The sequence below is a fragment of the Aptenodytes patagonicus genome, chromosome 2, assembly GCF_965638725.1.
Source record: "Aptenodytes patagonicus chromosome 2, bAptPat1.pri.cur, whole genome shotgun sequence".
In the NCBI taxonomy this organism is placed as follows: domain Eukaryota; kingdom Metazoa; phylum Chordata; class Aves; order Sphenisciformes; family Spheniscidae; genus Aptenodytes; species Aptenodytes patagonicus.
This window is the reverse complement of record NC_134950.1, coordinates 151,955,002-151,976,216: the sequence shown is the minus strand read 5'-3', so window position 1 is coordinate 151,976,216 and position 21,215 is coordinate 151,955,002. Positions and strand designations below refer to the sequence as shown.

The window sequence follows — 21,215 nt, the reverse complement described above, 5'->3', positions numbered from 1 at the left end:
GATCACTTCACTCAGGCATGGCCCAAGCCAAATGGTGCATGCTGGGCATGTCCTGGGAATATTTACCCAGCTGAGCCTTGAAGAAACTTTTGAACATTTTGTTTTCCAATTCAGATCTGGAATGAATGCGAGCTGGGCTGCTCTTGACAAGGCTGGGGGAATTCTTCACCAGGGCATGGGCATAGCTACAGGTCCCTGGGAAGCATCAAATAAAAAAGTGTGGCATCTCTTGACTTACTTGACAACTGAACTGCAGTTTTCAAAATAACAATTTGGGATTTAAGCATTTATATTCCACTTAGATCTCATTTCTGACACCCAAGTGCATTACAATTTTGAAGTGACAGAACTCAACTAATACAAAGCTAAAAATTGTGACAGACATAAAAGAACCTCCACCCAACATTTTTGGATCATCAAAGTCTGCATTATAAAAGGCTGTGTAGTATTTTTTTCATTTGTTTAGCTAATAATTTTATGTAAAGTAAACTCGTATGTCTTGAATAGAAGTTTCCCAATTTTTATTTTGAAAAACTTACATTGTCTTTTTTTTAAAAATATTGACTTTTATTAGAAACAACAGAAATGGTTTTATTTTTCAAGACCTCAAACAGAATAAACCACACTTTAACATTATGGTTCCAATACAAAATAATGAAATTCTAATGTAAGAAAACTATACAAAATGACAGCTAGTAGGAAATGAATTTTTATTCTACTTACATTTACTGCACTTTCAAAGTTGCAGGTTTCTATATCCAGTCATTCCTGTCAGTGACAGCATACCACTTTTCATCAGTCCCCTACCTGCTACATAGCAACGATAAGAAACACATCCTCACTTTCCACTCAGTTCTGCTAGTATATCGTGTATTTTGTTTCCAGAGTTCTTTTTCATTCTGATGTCTAGAGTACTGCTGAACATAAGGTAAAAAAAATGAACATGAGGCCATATAAGTGAATTTACAACAGAAAGATAAAATGTTCCCCAAAGGGCTACCAGAAAATCATGCTGCATGTCAGAGGAGGAAGGAGGGGGAGTGGTGGGATCATGCTCATAAGCAGTAATGAATACAAAAGATTTAAACGTCCTCAAACCAAAGCAGACTATACAAGTGACTGTGCTTATACAAACAATAAAAACCTAAAAGAACACAGACCCCAAATTTCTTTATCACGTGTTTGGTGGGCAGGAAGCAAATGCCTTGTAGTTGGCGTTCTGGTCTTCTGAAATTTAGTTTTGCACAATGTTGTCTGCATTGGCCTAACTTCTGTACAGGACTTTTTCTCAGTTTTCCACAATAAAGTAAACTCACTTGATAGTGGTGCTCCCTGAAATACTACCGTACATTCCTGACAGCTTACTAGAGTGTTCTAGCCAGTGTTTTACCTCTCATAGATGCACCACCACACTTCAGCAGCACCACGTTACCCAAGGCTGCAAGAAATACAAATTCCCCGTCTAAAACTGCTGCCTTCTCAGAGTCCATTTTATCTTCAGGTGAAGAATGAAGAATTTAAAGGGAGATTGCAAGCAATAACTTATCAATCGTCTGTCTTCCCTGTGCCAGGACAAACAGTATTTACTTTCATCCAGGGTATGTTATTATCTGTAATTATTAACTCTGCCACGTTCCAAGAAATATAAATGGGATGTTTTCTACAGAGGCTGAAAGTATACTGTTATCTTAGTTCTTCTAACTCTCAGTTCTTGGGTTATTTCACACAAAAAAATTGTCCGGTTGTTTTTAGGTGACTTGTTATTTCACCAGATGTCACATTTTCTTGTTTCATGGACATATAATTCCTATAAATGTGCATGGGAGTTGAAGGAACATAAGAAAAAAAGAATCTACTGTATTTTGGAAATAATGTAAACCTATTTAATAAGCATTATAATGTTAACACATACCAAATATTCTTGATCTACCAAATTTTAATCTGTAGTTTTACAGTTTAGTCTTAAAATAGTACCAAAAAATTAACAAAATTTCTAAGCATTGAAGTTGGATACCTAAAATATGTTTAATTAAACGTTTAGGACAACATACCAGATATGCTTCTTTTTGATAGCTGGACCTGAAACCCCTTATGTTTCATAAATATTAGCACTGCAAACATCTTTAAAATAGTTACTTTGGCGAAATTTGTCAAGATGATTAAATATGTTTATACTGATCTGCCTCTGCACTTCCCTGTTTCATCAAAAAGCCTGGCTCAAACATCAGATCTACAATATACTCTTGAGGAGGAAGCAGAAGCCCAGCTATTCCTTGAGGAGAGTCATCAACCAGTTTAACTTCATTCCAAGCTCTGTTATACTTGCCACGAACTAAACTACAGCCAATGCCAATTCTGTCTGCTATCACCTAAAAAGGAAAGAAAAAGGAGTTAATCACAGTTAATACATGTAGCTTGTGTGATATACAGCAAGGCCAAGAGACGCTTCAAAAGAAAACAAATACCTGAAAGGCCAAGAGCTTTCTTGAAACAGACGTTGTAAATCTCTAGTGTTCCAAACTGCAAATCTTTATTGTTGGTTCTGCTTAGAAAGTGTAGGCTTTTAAATGCTATTTCTACCATATTCTATGCACAACATGAAAAACATTCATTTAAACTCTTTTCAGACACTGATACATTTGTTTATCAGCCAGTCCTTCAGATCTCAAATGAAGTGCAACACCCACAGTACCCAGCAATGTTTTTTTCTAGTTGGAAGACTTACTTCTGAATAACATTTTGAAGAACTGTCTATACAAGCAATGAGGTGTAAGTACATTGCAGTCCTATAGCTAGTATGAAATATTAAGTGTAAAAATGTAACATCTTTATCAGTGTAAGTTTAGGACTGCCGCTCCGCTCCAAAGCACACTCCTTGCTTTTCAGCCCCGCGAATGTGGGAAGCAATGAAATGTGAGGCAAGCGTCTGCTAGATGAAACACCTGCCTTTCCTCTGTGCTGCGCTATCACTGACAAACCTATAATGGTTTCCAGCTACAAAACTGCTTTCTCAGAATGCATCTGCTGTGAAAGAATGCAATGCTGAAAGATTTTTAACTTGTTACAAATGGACAAAGATATCCATTGCTTAGACTGCTGTGGCTTTAAGAGAGATGATCCGTCCCTACAAAGGTTTCCTAGTGGAGGATAAGCAAACATCAGTGCTGCTTCAGCACAGTTAATTCATGCCCTCAGATCTCCACAAAATGCATCAGGAAATTTCTTTCCCTGTGGATACCATAAATTTAGGATTGTGCTCTTTCTCCTGTGTACTGTTTCCTAGGTCCTTCCCTCTTAATGTGCTAGGCCCTTCCTTCTGTTTTCCTTTCCATCCAAGAAGGAGAAAAATCCAGCTACCCAACGGCCAAGGAAAAAGGACGGGACAGATAAGCAGGCTGCACCAGTACATCTTCACATGAAGACAGAAGAAATTAATCTTACCAGTCTATGAAACTAGAACATAAAAGCTGTTACATACTACCACAGAATACCGGATAGATACCAAATAAAGATTGTCCCAACAAGTTTACATTTGCAGCATGGAAAAAAAAAGGAAGCTGCATAATTCAATATTTTACAGTTTACAGAAAATGTAAAATGTTTTGACTTCCAATCAAATATTTTGGCTTTTTGCCATTTATCAAGTATTCTGCTGATATCACTTAAGACAATTTAATGACAACAAGAATGTTTACAGAAAGAAGCGATGCTGGCTTTCATTCACTGGGAAATCAACTTTGCCAGTGAAAAATGACTTAAGTGTATACAAAAGATTTTGCATGAATATAAATATTATATTACACTGATGCAAGTATACTTTAGTTTATAATATCCATTTAACATCCATAATTAATGTACCTTGAAAAGTAAAGCCCTGTGGTAGAACGTCCCTTTTTTGACTTTCCCAATAGGCACAATGTTGCATTTCAGTTCAAATTCTATTTCACTTATGTGAAGTTCCCAGCTGAAGTCATGTAGTTTGTCTCTTTCAATTGGGCCACCCATCTTGTCTGCTACAAACCTGTTCCAATGTATACCGGGATCAATTACTTCTATAATTCCTCTTGTATTAATCACAAAAATGTAGCAAAATTAAATGTATACAAGCAATAAGTGAATGACATATAAGACTTTAACACTTTTGCTATGTTTGCTTTAATTACTTTATTTAGTAACTGGTATTTTAAATATGCTTACTGTTAAATACAGGTAACCATAACTCAGGTCATTCACATTTGTCACAGACCTAAACCAAGGTGCAACAGCTGTCAGCAGAGATTCTGGAGAGGTCTAGTATAGGCACAAAGTCCTCAGAGAAAATCATCAATAACGGTGTAATTACTGAGGAAGCAGTTCAGAAGCTAGCATTCATCTTTACAGCTAACAGATTATGTGAGCTACATATTACAATCCCTAGCCCTTCCATTTGTTTGGAAGAGTAATAAAGACATGAGAATATATATGACAAAAATAAAGCCATAGGTAATGATCCCAACATAGGAAAGCAACTATATCCAGAAAGAGTACTTCAACTTCCACATGTGCTTTCTTATATCGAATCCAATATTTGGGGGGTGAGGAGTGTCCAATTATCCATTAAAAAGAATGGCTCAGTCAAAGAAACAGAAGATCAGAACTCATGGTCTGTGCAAACACTGCCAAAAGGATGTCTTTTGGGTGACTGTGCACACACAGGATCAAGCCCTGATTTGTAAGTCCCTACCTCCTCATACACACACCTTCACCTCCCCTGTGCATTGCCCCTGTATGTAAAGACCTTTGTTCCTCAGAGTGTCCTCAGCCACAGGCACAAGTGTTATTGAGGGTCCTCACTCTGGGCAAGCTGTTGCAGAGCTGACATGGGAATCACAAGCCACTGTTTCAGACAGGGAGCTAAAATCTGCATCATCTCCTCTGCAGTAACTGTGAACAGGTTCTGTCCTCACAGCACATGCAAGGCAACCTCAAAGGCCGTATTTCTCAAAACCTAGGGCCTGAGGAGGAACTGGTTGCAACAGCATGGGTACCGGGAGTTATCACTGAGCAGGCTAGACATGGTATCTTGAAGTTGGGAATTACTGGATGAGCCTGAAGAAGTGGGGGGCTCCCAGAAGTCACTTGTGCTGCTTGTGCCTACAGCCAGCCCTCAGTAAAGAGAGCAAAGCTTCTTGAGCCTACATGCACACCACTCTCGCGTGCACACAAAGATGTGCTGCATTTGTTTAAAATGAGAGCGCCAGCACTATCGCGTGTTCCCTCATCTACCCCGGCTCCCTCCCCGGTGAGCACAGCAGGAACTCGGCTCAAGCTGCCAGGCTGCCAAGGGCTGCTGCAGCTGCCTCCTCCTCCCTTTCCTATTCAACACACGCTCTTCAGGCAGCCGCTTAAAATGGAACATACACATAAAAATCCCCACAGAAAACATTCTACTTAAATTTCCCGTGATTGTTTCGCTGGGTTGTGTGTCTGCAAGTATTTCATTGGTGTGTTTGAAGAGCGGATTTGAAAGAGCATTTTATGGATTCCACCTTGAGGAAGGCAGCGTGATTTATACACAGCTGGATAGTTAAGGATGAATATCTGTCCTGTCAAATTTTGCAATCAACAGAAAAGTCATTCCTCATATCACACTAGACCACTTCATTAAAAATGAGAGTTAGTAGAAGAAACAAATTTTGTGAGACTCAGCGGGATCTGACGGCAAACTCTCCAGATTCAGGAGGTAGCCAGGAAACTGCTAAGATAGTAAAGGTTAAACTAAGGAGAAGATGAAAGCAGACACACTACTTGGAGATGACAGTGATTGGTGCCCAGGCTGAGTAGTCAGTGTAACTAATGAATCACACATTGATAACAACAGTCTGTACATGCACCATTGCAATATTCTGGCACCACTAAATCATCAGGATGTTAATTACAGTAGCACCTAAAAACTACACGAGAAAAATGTCTCGTGCTTTTGGCTTTATAGGAAAACAAAATACAAGAGAGTTTCTGTCATAAGGGGTTTCCAAACCAACTAGACAAGAGAGATTGTAAGAGAAAGAACAAGACATGATATATGTAAGTTGCAACAGTCTCAGTATTAAGCTAGGGTTTTAGCCTGTGCATTTAGGCTCTGCAGCACCTGGGTCTCTCCTGTTCCTTGATGATATAGATGCTATACGCAGCTGATGTGTTCATTGGAAAGGATCAGTACAGCTATATAAATGTGAAAAAACCTGAAACTGTCCATATGAATATTTTCAAAATGAGAAATTTGTACCCTTTTGTTGCAAGTGATATTTTATTTTTAAAAAATCAATTACAACAAAATTAGAGACAAGAAGCTTAAAATCTAAAATTATGTCAAAATTCTGGACCAAAGCTGATTTGGATTCCAATTAAGGATGGGAAAAATAACAAATTTGGAAAAGTCCTTGGATGAGAAAACTGTTATTTTACCAATTCAACTTATTTCATTATTTATGGAAATACAATTCGGTACTCACTGTGCAAGAGCCACAACCTGTTCCTGGGTAGTAGTTAGTGGTAGAATTGCTTTGGAAGCATCATTAATGTAATCCAGTAAAATGAAGTCAGGTGGTGGTAGCCAATGTGAATTTTCTAGATTTATTTCATCCTGGACTTTAGATATAATCTGAGTAACTTCTTTCATTTTTTCCTCTTCTTTTTTCCCCTTCCCTTTTCTTACATAGAAAACAATATACACTTATTTAGAATACTGTAATCTCTAAAGTCCAAATTCTAATACAGTAGCTCTTCAACAGGACATTTTAGACAAACTGATTTTGGGGGAAAGGTAGGGGAAATCTTTTCTCTTGATAATGAATAGTCCAAAATCTACAAAGCTGTAGAGAATGTGGAACATGCCCTTGGGAGATGGTTAGGAACCAACTGACACTAGCTCCATATTAATATTCCTGTAAATTCTCATTTTATGTTTGTGGCTCTGATATGCTTTTCCCATAAATGGATTATCTAGGGGAGAAGACACCTACGTACAGCTACATAATAATAACAACAAGTTTTTAGAGAGTATATAGGAAACATTTTTAGATAGTTACAGTTTGGTTGCATATGGTCAAGAATTAAAAATCATGAACTCCCATGAGTTTTTACTCGATAGAAATTTGGACTTCAAATAAAGGAACAAATGGTATCAAGAGCATGGCTGAAATCTTGACAGGACATGCCAAGTGGTAGTCTCTGTAGTTGCAAATCCATGTACTTCAAGCGTTATACAAACTACAACATGGTTTGTCACATGAAGATTTTATAAGACATCTGGTTTTGCTGACTTTTTTCATTGTGCACGCTACATTTTTCACTAATGTTCAGAATCTGAAAAAGGACTGTGATCCCGAACAGGAATCATAAGCACCTAGCAGACGTATAAATGAAATGCTTGTTCTGCTTAGCTAGAGTACTGTGCATTTCACAAGTTATGCAGCAACTATAAAATCAGTATCTTACCAGGGGTATCGTTAAGATCTATACAATCAGACAGTTTAGGATTTTTCATTTGTGGCAACACATGGAACTTGTGTTTTGTAAGCTTTATGTCTTTTTTCAGCATAGGTCCTGAATAATTCTAATGTGAAATATGACAAAATTTATTTCCTTTGTTTAACAGTTCTGGCTTACTTTTTAAAATCCATACTACTTCTGGCATTCTTGGAAGGAAAAAAAAGAAATAAAGGACCACTAGAGTACATGGCTCCAGGGCACACTATCATTATTGTATGCTTTTCAAATTATTCTTAAAAGTTTTACAATGAACAGCAACTCTTAAGACGGAAGGCATTGGACAAAGCAGAAGGGCATATACCATTACCAGTAGTCTAATTCAAGCAATTTGTCTTCAGAATACTTTGCAAACTTTTCTTTTACCTATTGAGATTTATCATATTCACAAAAAGCCCTTTTCATAGATTTCATAAAGCACAATTTTTTAGAAGGTTAACCAATTAAGATTTAATCTTCAAATTATAGCAAATTCACCACCCTCTTAAATAAACTGTTCTGGTTATTAATTACACTTATACTTGAAAAAAGCAGACAAACAGTTTTCTTTATCTAATGTGACTCTATCTAACTATAGCCAGGGCACCTTACAATACTAGATTAAACAGCTACCTACTTCTGCGTTTATACACTTATGATTATGGTTAAGAATATCCTGTTTAAAAAAACACTGAATTATTCCCACCTCTCTGGTATCTGACTTAGCAGGTTTTCAAAACAACAATTTGTACAAATGGTATAATTCTTGTTCCTTGACCATTTCCTCTCTTTGTCCCCTGCTCTTCCCTTCTATTCTCCCAGTACTTTCTTTTCCCTATGAAAAGTGCACCGCTAAATTATAGCGCTATTCCCTTTTCCTATCTACTGAAATGACTCTTGAATCACTCTTCTTCTTCTTCTTTCCAGTTTTCAGGAAGAAAAGACCTGAGAAGGATGGGTTTGAACAATGGTTGGTTTGGTTTTTTGCTACTTCTTATTTCTCTGAGGTATGACTATGTTCTGTTCCTTGGTGGCATGGCTGATATAAGGTTATCTTCCACACCCATCTCCACCCTACTCCTCAACTCTTCAGTTCACCATGTCTGTCTAATGTTTATCTCATAAGGAACTATGGAGTTGCTGTCTTACAGTTCAGTGCTATAAAATAATCAGTAACCATTGCAGTAGACTTCTGCTATCTTTTCCCTATCCTCTTTTTTACCCCCATTTTATTTACCAATGGGAATGATGACATCAGAAAAAAATCACTCCCCTTTCCCAAAGCTGTCTTACTATTCGTGAGACATACTTGCTGCAAATGCAGCAGAACATTGCAAAGGAGAACTCATGGCAGTTAATAGTCTCCAAGCTGTTTCCGATTCCTGTTGCAACTTCAGTGTGAAAGTCCAGTGGGTCACCAGAGAGTCAGTGTGAGGAAGAAGGCAGCCAGTACAATATCCTACCACCAAAAGACAGCCATGACACCTATTTTCTTTCCTTTTTTGCATAGCTTAATGCCTTGACTGTCTTTAGAAAAGGCATAAATGAGCATTGGAAAGTATTTCCTTAAATGCTGTACTGGAATGTAGCATGGAATAAATGCACATTTATCAGTCTACATTAAATATTATCTTTTAGCCCAGTCAGTGTGTATATCAGATATGCAACTGTTTGATCAAAAATGTCGCTATCTGTCTATGCAAATATATGTCAAACCATCAACTAGGCACTTCCTCTACATCTAATTCAAACACTTCCAGCAGACAATTACAACTGCCCTTTCTCTTAGCTTTCAGCTATGGTTTATATAAAGTAGTATCACTTTTTCAAAACAATGGCTTTAAACTGTGTTCAGTAGTACTTCGCAAAATAATGATGAACAGAAACATATGATCAAAGGAAAAAAATATGTAGGAAAAAGTCTAAGCATGTTTGAGACTTAGAGTCAGATACTGACCTTCAAGTAACTTCCATATATCTCACAAATTAATAATAATAATGATGTATGAATTATGGATTCAAAGTGAATGACAATGGGGTTATAAATCATACAGCTTCATCATGACATTCAAAAGCAATTATTTCATACTTGAAGAAAGAACTCTTTGTATCCCTGCAAGTTTACTATGGGAAATTGAGCCAGGTATTTTTTTTTTCCCTAAATAAATTTTTTTGCTTTCCGAAAGTGTTATGGTTGCTAACAAAGCAGTCATTTACTGTGTAATTGACATAAATTACATTAAAAAGCAACTATCCAAGGGTATCCTCATCTCACACTGTTATAAACAAACATATTATCTTGTCAGGACAGGTCTCTAAGCTCTGCACAGCTGCTTGAGACTATGCAACATGGTCTATGACTCTAGAGCATCTTCTGAGATGAAGGAATCCCCCACTGGTGCAGAGCAAACATAACTGGGGCTCAGTATCTCCCCTTGCCTCTTGCTCCCTTTGAGTAAACTGGCATATGCATGGTGGGTCATGATCAGAGCATGCTGGGCATCAGGAGGACCTGGTAAAAGAGCAGAAGCTAGAACAGACCTGGTAAGACACTCAAGATGCAGTATCTACTTACCCTTTTGCATCCTGTTACAGGAACCGTCCACAATGCAATTCATATAATCCATTTCAGGTATCTACTACAAAATGATTTAAACTGAATTCCAGAAGTGCTTGCAGTCCAAATAACTAGTCAAATGTAAATGTCTGCCTTGTAAGTCAATAACTTTTGGATAGACTTATCTCACAATTCGGGTCCTGATTTAAGTCAGAACCTCAACCCTTCACAGTCAGTAGCTATTATCTGTCAACAATCTGCATGTCAGTTCTAAACAAACTGATACACATATAATTCAAAGTATAATACCTTAAGCCTTTTTCTCTAGTGCTGCTTTTGCTCAGTGAAGACCGTTGTCCAGATAACTCCTGCTTTTCCTCCATTGGAGATACCATTGAACTATTGAGATCACAAAGCAGGTTCCAATTTTCTCTTGATTTCATCTCTCAAGCACACACAGATACATACATACACAGAAATATATAAGCAGTCTAAGAAATCAACCATTATCTCTATCAATAAAATGCCTGTACAGACAGTAGCATATCATAGTTCATGGAGGAGCTCCAAGCTAAAAATTGCAAACGTAGTATCTAAGTTCCTACAACAGACACTCCATCTCTCCCCTCTTTTTCAAACCCTGCAGCACTTAGCATTTTGTAATGCCCACCACTGACTAGAATTAACAGGCCTGAGGCATGGCCAAGGACCCATATACCATAAAATAAAGAAAATTAGGAAGTCAGGACTGGGACCCACAGAAACCAGCATAATAAATAGTCAGCTCACTAAATTAGCTAACAGAAAAGCCAAGGAGAGCTGTAGGTTACATCACATTCCTATCAAGGACTAGACACCATCTCATTGATGGCAAGGAGGCTCTATTTGGACTGGTTTTGGAATCCTGAACATTCCCCTGGAATTAGGCATGTACACCTGCCTTCTCTGAAAGGCACTGTTGTGGTCGTGATTGTGCTGCTGTTTTACATAAAGAGTTACTGGTTCAGTTGGGAGACCATGGTTCAGTTTTCTTCCACAGGAACAAACTAAGGGTTAAGCATTTTATATTAAAAGTCATCAAGACAAGGACTAGAACTTTGGTCTCGACTCTCTCAGATAAGTGCCCTAACAGCTGAAGTAGAAAGCTCTGTTCATTATGCCTCTTTGTTAGCGAACAGCTACAACAAACCAGAACGAGACTGCTGAACCCCAAATATCATGTGATCAGCTATCTGCAGGTGGGAGGGGCAGGCTCAGATCCTCTTTCTGTAAAAGAAGGAAATTAACTTCCCACAAGAAGGTTAGAGATTCTGACCTATTTGGTATGAGCAGACATGCCCACCAGATCAGTTCCACAGAAAGAACTGCAGGACTGTATGGATCAGAGGGAGCCCTGCCAGAGCAAGGCATTTTTAGGTTTGCTGCTGTCAAAACTGGGACAGTTCTGAGCACACCCTTCTCAGCTTTTAGTCATCTATGGAATTTCACTGGAAGAAATTTAATCTAGAAATAAGGATGCATGTAGGCAGTGTAGGAACTTTTCATGGGTTTAGGTTCTAAACTGAGAAAGAACTTCTACCCTAATTTCCCTGTGTCTTGGTTGTCAAGCTGTAAAATAACAGCATTTCACTGCCTCCTAGGGATACTGAAAGGAAAAACAGCCAAATAAATGGGAGATGTTCAAATACAGCATGAGGAGGGAGGACAAATCATTACTAAGATAGACAAAGGAAGATTACTGCAATTAGGAGGTGAAAGAAAGACTCTGAAAACATATTTAACATTGTATTTGAGCATTTGTACTCTGTTGGGAAAGTTTCTACAACTATTTACAATCAGAATTCTATTTCTAATGTTAGAGAGTAATAACAGAACATTGACAAGTAAATCTTAAGACCATACCCTGCTTTTTCTCTGCTGCTTTTTCTTGAAATAGAAGGTGACAAGATAGTTTGTTCATAAGATGAATCTTGTGCCTTTTCCTCTACTGCAAGGACACTGAAACAGAACAAGATATTTTTGCATATTGTTTGCAGAGATAGTATTTGCATGTTAAACTATGAAAATGGAGTTCTGATTTTAAAGGACAGTAAATATATTCATAGGAAGTACATAAGTGGAAGAAATAACATAACCACTAATAAACCGGATACTGATTCAGAGATCAAAAATGAAGTATGGAATACCAAATGGTGGACACAAGAGTAACTGGGGAGTAAGACCACTGCTGAGGTGCAGAGGCAAGAAGCTGTATCAAAGGCAAAGAAAGAAAACCTGATAGTTAAAGACAACTCTAGGGATCAACAAAGAGCATGGAAGTTTAATTTTTCATAGATATTCTCAGACATCTTTATGGTGTCATATACAAGCTTAAAAGGGAAGATAATGATACTGTAAACCAAATATGTGATGTGTTGACAGAGAAGAAGGTCTTGGACTTGCAAAATATTGGTAGAGCATTCTTTGATCTGTGAGACTGTTTACAGGAAATGACTCCCAGTTAAACAAGTCCAATACCAACTTCCTGCATTCAAATCTAAGAAGATTTGTTAGGCTAGCTAAACTTAAACAGAGAAGAAATGGACACAGGTTCTTTATTAAGCCTGAAAGCTTCATGCTTGGCTTTGTCCTGCCTCTTGGGATGTTGTGCTTAAAATTCCATGCATTTGTCTGTGCAAGAAGATCATCAAATCATAGGTTTCATTGTCGCATGTTGACATTCAGCTTAGATGACATAATTATTATGGCAGATGATAAGCTTTGTTATAACTAATAAAACACTGGGTGTCCCACCATCAGGAAGCATGTTAAATGAATGAGTCTTAATGGCTAAGTTAAAAAAAAGCAACTCAAGTGAATAAATCTTTTCTGTCTAGAGGGAAAAAAAGTTGTTTTCCAAATTCTTATTTTATAAAACACAAATCCCTTGCCTTCTAGGACATGAAGCACTATGCTGAGATCTCTCTATTTTATATATGTGTGTGTATATATATACTATGTAGTTTGTACTGGAAACAGTGGAAACGACGGAAAAGATGAGCTATTGCAATAAACATTGGTAGATCAAACATGACTTACTCTTCTTGTGGTTTAGCATTAATGAAGATTATGGCCCGACGGTCAGTAAGCTCTTGCATACTCAGTTCCTCCAAAGATAAAAATTTCACTCCACGTTTTATCTACAAGAAAATTAGAATAAAAGATAAGGTGCTCTGTTCAGTTAAAGATGAAGAGAAAAAGAATATTTAAAAGATACCTAAAGAGTAATCTAAAATTCCTAATCTTTAACAGAAGACTTACATAAGGACTTATAAAGCCATTCAAAATATGTGAAATTGGTTTCCTCTTCAGTTGCATTTTCTTCATCAATTTTCTTAGAAAAGATTGTTTATAAATAATTTAACTTGTAATTATTGTTACTATGTCATTCCAAACAGTTCTAGAATTAAGGAAATGTTCCTGTCTCTGAAGGCTTTACAATATAGGATAGAATTTTCAAAAGCAACCAAGTGCTTTAGGAGCAGGTATTTAACTGATTTTCAGTAAGACTAGTATTTCTAATTCATTTGGGCATTTTGAAAAGTCCTTCTCAGATTTAAACTGAACACAGCACTAACAAGTGATACATAGTGGAGTCATTCTTCATATATAAACAGTGCTTTGTGAGAGAAAGGGTCATGACCAAGGTGAAAACATGAACACTCTCCTTCTTTACGTAAAACTAAACAAACAAAAAGTCCATAGGTCATTCAGTGTCAGGTTAGTATTAAGTATACTGCAGGGAAAGAGACCAGAAGAGCTAAGGTCTGAGAAAGGATCTGGAAAGGAACTAGGAGCTGCACAGCCCACATAGGATTGGGAAGAAGATAGCAACTGGGGGATAGCATGAAGATGATGACATTTCATCCATGAAGAAAGATAATCAAAAGAAATTAGTATAAAAGCTGAGAAACTTCAGGACAAGAAAACAAAGTATTTTACGTAGCCAGATTCTGACTTTTGCTATAATACTCTTACTTTTTCTAAATCAAGAAGAAAATTTTACTCTAAGTAGAGTAAAATTTATTTCAAGTAGCTTACCTGACCATAGTCATAGAATCCATCAGTAATGATGTTACTTGGTGATAAATATCCCATCTGACTGTACTTTTGGGAAAGATTGTTGTCAAGTAGCTTTTGCAGAGCAGCTTCACTGAAGTTATTTTTGCGCCCTGTTGATAGATTAATTTCTTCTAGGATGTCTAAAGCACTGTTAAACACAATACAAAGGCTAATTCATCATTAAATACCAATTAATTGTTATTATACTATTCAAAGTTAGTTTTCAGCATTGCCAAGGCCAAGACAGATTCATTTCCAAGTGCTAGCCTGGTGCCCCCTGGGCCAGCAAGGAGCTGGCTGTGCTGCACAGAACTCTCTCTATGGGAGGAAAATGCCTTGCAGTGCTTAAAAGCAAAAAGCAATTCCTTTAGGCAGTTAAACAGCTACACAGAGAAATGCTGACAGGATGCCACAACCTTTTATCAGAAAGATGTTAGGTAACACAGAGAACTTGAGAAAAAAAGGATGTAAAAGCAGAGTAAAAGGAATAATGTTCAGAGCTGACCGTATGATACAGTTCGGGGAATCTCTCTCTCTCCAATTTGCAATGCAATTTGCAGATTCCATTACACAATCTGTGAATCCTTCTGGTTTAGGACTGTTACTGTGTTTGAGGAGGGATAGTTGGCAGAGATTTTCAAAACACAGATGAGCATGGAAACACAAGCAGTTGTGTCAGCATCACCAGGTGCAGGATTTTTGCAGCGTGGAGGTAGAAACAAATAATCATGCGGGGACACGGGAGGACAGGAATTCATTCCTTAAGCTGGTTTTGGTGCTGAAACCCACATACGGATAACTTCTGAGCTGAGAAACTTAGGAAAAGGTCAGTAAGAAGAAAAAGGAAGCTGAATCAGGAGAACTTAACACAGTGCAGTTTTGGAACTGTTTAGGAATAAAAACAACAGGAAAAAAGAGGGAGATATATATTCGTGTGTGTGTGTGCGTGTGTATTCAAATTTATATCTGTGTGTGTCTATACACACATGCAGACATTCTTTGCATCCTAAGGAATCAATTTTATATATATATATAAAATGAACTCCACGTTTAGACTGCCCATTTGTCTCTGTGAACTACACAGGGAGCCTCAGCTGTGGACATTTACAATGTAGACTTCTGAAGGTACATCAGATGGATTCCAGAGAACAAGTTTTTCAGGCAAGGCAAATGACAACCTTCTCTTTTAGAAGAGAGCAATGGGAGAAAATAGTGGAACAGCAGTACAGGCTATTCGTCACACAGCATACTGCAACAAAGTCAGGTAACCAGCAAGTAATGCAAGAAAGAATTTCAAAGGCGAAAATGAGTAAGAAAAGCCTAATGAGTATAGCAGTGTCGAAGACAGATGACATTACAGGCACAATGGCACATTAGCCTCATGTGGAGGAAAGACAAGCCAAAAAGGGACAAATACAGCTACACCAAAAATTCTGTGAAGACCCAAAAGTCAAAAAAGGACTCATACAGAAATGGAAACACTGACACTTCCAACAGGGAAGAAAAAGTAAGGGAAAAAACCAAAAGACCTACAGGCAAAGTGAGATACAACTATTCAGGGACTGAAACAAAAATAAATGTTTTGTATGTTGCAAGTCAGAGACGAAAATGTAGGCCTATTACTCAATGTGGGAAGAAAACTCATAACAGATGGCACAGAAAAGACTGAAGTGTCTGATGCCTTTTTTGCTTCAGTTCTCATAAAAAGGTTGCAGGCAGATGCCTGGCAGTAATATTAACAAGGAGGTGGAAACAGTAGGCTTAACATGTCTAGAATAAGTTTGAAGAGACAAAGTTATCAGTGCCTGAGGAGACTTACCTCATACTACTCTATGATTTGGCAAAAGCAACCTCTGAACTATTTATAATTATATTTGAAAATTCAGGGAGGACAGGCTAGGTGCCAGGAGAGTGGAGAAGGGCAAAGAGAGTATGTAGATTTGAAAAAGGAAGAACAAGGGAATAATAGGGATCATTCAGCCAAATTTCAGTGTCCAAAGGACACCATATCAAATTATTAACCAATCAGTTTGCAAGCAACATGAGGTAAGATGGTAAGAAATAGCCATTATGTATTTGTCAAGAAAAAATCGTGTAAAGCCAATCTAATCCTTTCTGTGATAGGGTAACTGACTTAATGTATAGGCAGAAGAAGTAGATGTGAGATACGAGTTGACTTTGAGATACGTTTTGACTTTAATAAGTCTTTTCACATACTCCTACTTGAATACTCATGAACAAGTCAGGGAAATACGATCTATATGAAAATAACATGAAGTAGTGCCTGACTGGTTGAAAAACTATGCTTAATGTATTATTGTCAATAATATGCTGTCAAACTGGAAGGACACATAAATTAGAGTCCTACTCCGATACTGTCACAAAGAAGGGATTAAATAAGAACAGTGCTATATGCAAGATACAGAAAATAATTACTGAGCTTTATTTGATGGTGGTATGACCTCAGCTGAAGTACCTCATCCAGGCTGGGAGACAACACTTCCAAATGGCATAAATAAATGAGAGAAATTCAGAGATGTGTGACAAAATGATACAAGATTTCAAAACAAAAAGTTTAACATTTTTACTTTGTCATGAAAAGGAAAGTGAGAGAGAGACATAGAACATGAGAAAATTCAGTAAGTTAAACTCAAATTGCTATAAAAAGGTGGTTATTCAATCCCACTCAAAGTAGGACAACATGTAGTTGAATTGATTTGCTGTAAGGGATATTTAGAACTCAGAAACCCCTTCTAATTGTAAGGATACTTCAGCACTGAACAGGTTACCTTGGAAAGTTGTGAAACCCCCTCAGAATTGGTATTTACACTTAACAGGCAAAAATATGTCAGTCTTACAGTGGGCAGATGGATAACATCAACTCTGAGGTCCCACAAGACCTAAATTTCTGAGATTCTCACTCTGCAGAATCCCCTCATAGATAAGTATCTGTGCAGTAATCAGAGAAGTGTCCAGCAGAGGGAGCAAGGCAATTACATATCTTTTAATTTAACAGTAACTAAAAGGGTCACCCTATATAAGGAGCCCTGTGCCATAATTCTTATATCCTAAAATAGCTTTTTGTCCTGGTTTCGGCAGGGATAGAGTTAATTTCTTTTCTAGTAGCTGGTACAGTGTTTTGGATTTAGGATGAGAACAAAGTTGATAACGCACCGATGTTTTAGTTGTTGCTAGGTAATGCTTACACTAGCCAAGGACTTTTCAGCTTCCCATGTTCTACCGACTGAGAAGGCTGGAGGTGCACAAGAAGCTGGGAGGGGGCACAGCCAAACTGGCCAAAGGGACATTCCATACCATGTGACGTCATGCTCAGTACATAACCTGGGGAAAGCTGGCCGGGGGGGCGGCTGCTCGGGGACTGGCTGGGCATCGGTCGGTGGGTGGTGAGCAATTGTATTGTGCATCACTTGCTTTGTGTATTATTATTATTATATTATTATTATAATTTTATTTCAATTATTAAACTATTTTTATCTCAACCCACGAGTTTTTCTAACTTGTGCTCTTCCAATTCTCTCCCCCATCCCACCGGGTGGGGGGGAGTGAGCGAGCGGCTGCGTGGTGCTCAGTTGCCGACTGAAATTAAACCACGACACTTTTGTAATTCAGATATTAATATATGGAACTTGGAGTTTCTAAGAAGGAATAAAAGAGAGTTGCTTTTACATGACACTTCAGCACACCTGCAGTTAACCAGAGTTTGTAAACCAAATTTAGCCTGTGTGTAATAAGTACAATTTACTGTATATTGAACTTAGCCTGAAACCTTAATTTCAGTTTCTCATATATGGGTGTGCTGGTTTTGGCTGGGGTAGAGTTAATTTTCTTCATAGTAGCTCGTATGGGGCTGTGTTTTGGATTTGTGCTGGAAACAGTGTTGATAACACAGGGATGTTTTCATTACTGCTGAGCAGTGCTGACACAGAGTCAAGGCCTTTTCTGCTTCTCACACCACCCCACCAGCGAGTAGGCTGGGGGTGCCCAAGAAGCTGGGAGGGGACACAGCCGGGACAGCTGACCCCAGCGACCAAAGGGATATTCTACACCATATGACGTCATGCTCAGCATAGAAAGCTGGGGGAAGAAGAAGGAAGGGGGGATGTTCGGAGTGATGGCGTTTGCCTTCCCAAGTAACCATTACACGTGATGGAGCCCTGCTTTCCTGGAGATGGCTGAACACCTGCCTGCCGATGGGAAGCAGTGAATGAATGCCTTGTTTTGCTTTGCTTGCGTGTGTGGCTTTTGCTTTACTTATTAAACTGTCCTTATCTCAACCCACAAGTTTTCTCACTTTTACTCTTCTGATTCTCCCCCCCATCCCACCGAGGGGGGAGCAAGAGAGTGGCTGCGTGGTGCTTAGTTGCCGGCTGGGGTTAAACCATGACAATGGGGCACTGTAGTCCCTAATTTTGACTGATATAAGCACATCTTCAATATAAAGCCTAATTCAGTCACAGAAACAATAAACATTTTTATAATTCCAGACAGTTCTCTCTTCAGATTAAAATCAATACCATTTCATCTGTAACATCTGTGGTGCAAAAGTAGTTTCTGCTTACCAGAAAGTATAGCTTAACTTTGTTATTCTGCTACAAATATGTAAAGATCAACTTTAAATAGAGTTCTCTCATCAAAATCTTCCCTCTGCCCCTTGATACTATTTCTACTCACCCTAGCCTGCAGAGTTCAACAGCGGTTAGTTCATCACTTGCACAGACCATAACAGCCCAACAGACATTTCTTTGGACTTCTTCATTCTTAGAATGCAGCAATTCAACGAGTGGTTGCAGTCCACCTGCATTTCTTAACTATTAAAAAAATGAAGACATTGCCACTTACATATTTCATCTGTCCCAGCAAGAACAGCCTGTGAAATTCACCTTCTGAAACATTCAAGCCTTGTAGAAAAGCTATGCTGGGCTGGTAGAAAGGCCATTTGTGGGGATTCTCTGCTTCTGTGAACCCTGCATAGGCTGGAGCTGAAGCAAGCTTCAGAGTGGTTCAAGGCACACATCCCTTCTGGCTCTGGCTTGCTTTTCAGTTATTAGATTGCGGTGTGGAAACTGAAGAGACTATGCAACCCAACCCTGCCACAGAGAGTTACACAGCTTTTTCTGTGTTCTGTTGCCTCCTAGCAGCTAATTTACATCACAGTGTATTTGAATTTGTATTGTATTGCATGTATGACAATCTTATTAACATCCTATTCTCTTGTGTGCCACAGTATCTTTCCCATACATGCTGGAGGAAATATAGCTCATTTGGATTTTTGAAGAGAAAGACATTTTAAGGACACTGAAAGAGATAGATTAATTATCTATGCCCCTAATTCATGTCCTAATTAACAGCCTTGACCCATGAGAAATCCCCAGCTTATGGTCTATGAATGCACATAGCATCATCCTTATTTATGAAAAGAAAATAATATCACCATTGATAAACAGCGAAAAGTTCAACTTGCTGGATGCCACTGGTCAAGGGATTAATTTTATTTTGAGTTTTATTTGAATTACATTTACTCCATGCACATCCAGTATCTTATAAATCAAGATAAATCAATGCAGCCCTGGTTAAAGCCCATTGAAGCCACTGGAAAGCTGTAAAACATTAATTTGGTGCAAGCAAATACATCAGTAAAAATACAAATTAAAGAAAACCCTTTCCAAGGTCTCATGACAAACATAGCTAAATTCAGCTGAACGAGCCTATGAGGAAAGTGAAAAATTAGTTATTATCTAGAAACCTGTGGACTTTTAGGACAGACATACAAAATACAAAGATCCTAAGTAAATGTAACACCAACCTCAGGATCTAGAAATGTTACAAATAACCGTAACTATGAAGAAGAGTTTTACCTCAGTTCTTGCATCAGCATCACAACCAAATGCAGCCACAGCAAATGCTGCTTTGCTTTGCACTTGGCTGTTGGTCGAGCGCAGCAGTTCTGCAAGCACACTCATAACACCACGGCTCTGGATATTTATGCGGAATGGCTCTTGCATGGCCAGATTTGTTAGCACTGTGGCAGCATTAGCAACGGCTCCATCCCTCTGAGTGTTCAAGGTATTTACTAATGGCTCAATTCCTTCAGCCTCAGCAACAGCACTAGCAAAATGAAGGAGAAAAAAGAAATCTTTGTTATTTTAGGACCATCGTTTCTTCTTAGTGTGTTATATTTACCAACTAAATTAGTACTACATTTCAAGAATATAAAATATTGCTTACCTGCAATAAATTGCAAGACTGATGTTTATATTCTAAATTATAGTATGAAATTGAAATTAAAAATTGAACTGTGACACCCCTCTTTCTGATGCCTTAACTATATTTGACTCACAGTGTGAAGCTCAAGAGGCACAACCTAAGAGACGAACCAAGTCACAAACTTCTGGATTCTTTAACTTATTAGGACATGGATTCTTTCTGAGGTTTCGAACAAGTGAATGAAATCTAGTATCTTTTCAAAGATGCAGAATTTCTGTATCTTTAGTTCCAGGCAAATGCCTCTGCAGAGTTTTATCACCTCTCCCCATAATCATTCTAGTGCTATTTCTAATGAGGATTATAGTGCATGGAATATCACGTTGTTGTTCTTTGTGCTGTCTCCATAAATTTCTGTGATCGGATACTTAGGTGGCATAAACATAGCACAGCAAGCTTCTGCCATTCTTACGGAGTAGGTGTACATGGTGCAGTTCAGTGCAATGTAGAAATTATTGTGCTGGCTTTATACAAGCTGATTTAGACAGCAGGAGTACAACAGACACATCAGCATAAAGTTCAGGGCTGGCTATGACTGTGGTTCCACATCAGCTAGTCTATCAGCAGCAGATCCAGTTTAAATATTCCCTCTGCTCCCAGATGATCATTGCAGCCATGGCTAAAGGGTGCTGCCCCTCAGCAGTGCTGGGACAAATGCTGGGGTGGCCAGTTCTGAGTTAGACGTGCAAAACAACCTGTTTGCAAACAAAATTGGGAAAGATTGTTGGGATTTTTTTAAGGATCATTTCATAGATGTAGGTTAGAGTAC

The 21,215-nt window shown here is 38.2% G+C and overlaps 1 protein-coding gene across 5 annotated transcripts in view; it reads right to left on the bottom strand.

Annotated features, from left to right (window-relative positions):
* Window positions 1–670: 670 nt before the first annotated feature.
* ARMC3 (armadillo repeat containing 3) overlaps window positions 671–21,215 on the bottom strand; it is a 73,071-nt gene continuing 52,526 nt past the window's right edge. For 4 of the 5 annotated variants that reach the window (XM_076331686.1, XM_076331690.1, XM_076331688.1 and 1 more), the window contains 9 exons: window positions 20,041–20,290; window positions 18,857–18,993; window positions 14,144–14,312; window positions 13,142–13,242; window positions 11,966–12,061; window positions 10,373–10,462; window positions 6,492–6,689; window positions 3,859–4,021; window positions 671–2,369 (listed from right to left, as the gene is read on the bottom strand). In XM_076331686.1, the coding sequence (XP_076187801.1) occupies window positions 2,160–2,369; window positions 3,859–4,021; window positions 6,492–6,689; window positions 10,373–10,462; window positions 11,966–12,061; window positions 13,142–13,242; window positions 14,144–14,312; window positions 18,857–18,993; window positions 20,041–20,290 (1,414 nt within the window). In that variant the 3' untranslated portion in view covers window positions 671–2,159. The remainder of the gene's footprint in view (window positions 2,370–3,858; window positions 4,022–6,491; window positions 6,690–10,372; window positions 10,463–11,965; window positions 12,062–13,141; window positions 13,243–14,143; window positions 14,313–18,856; window positions 18,994–20,040; window positions 20,291–21,215) is intronic. The other variant, XM_076331687.1, reaches the window with a different exon arrangement.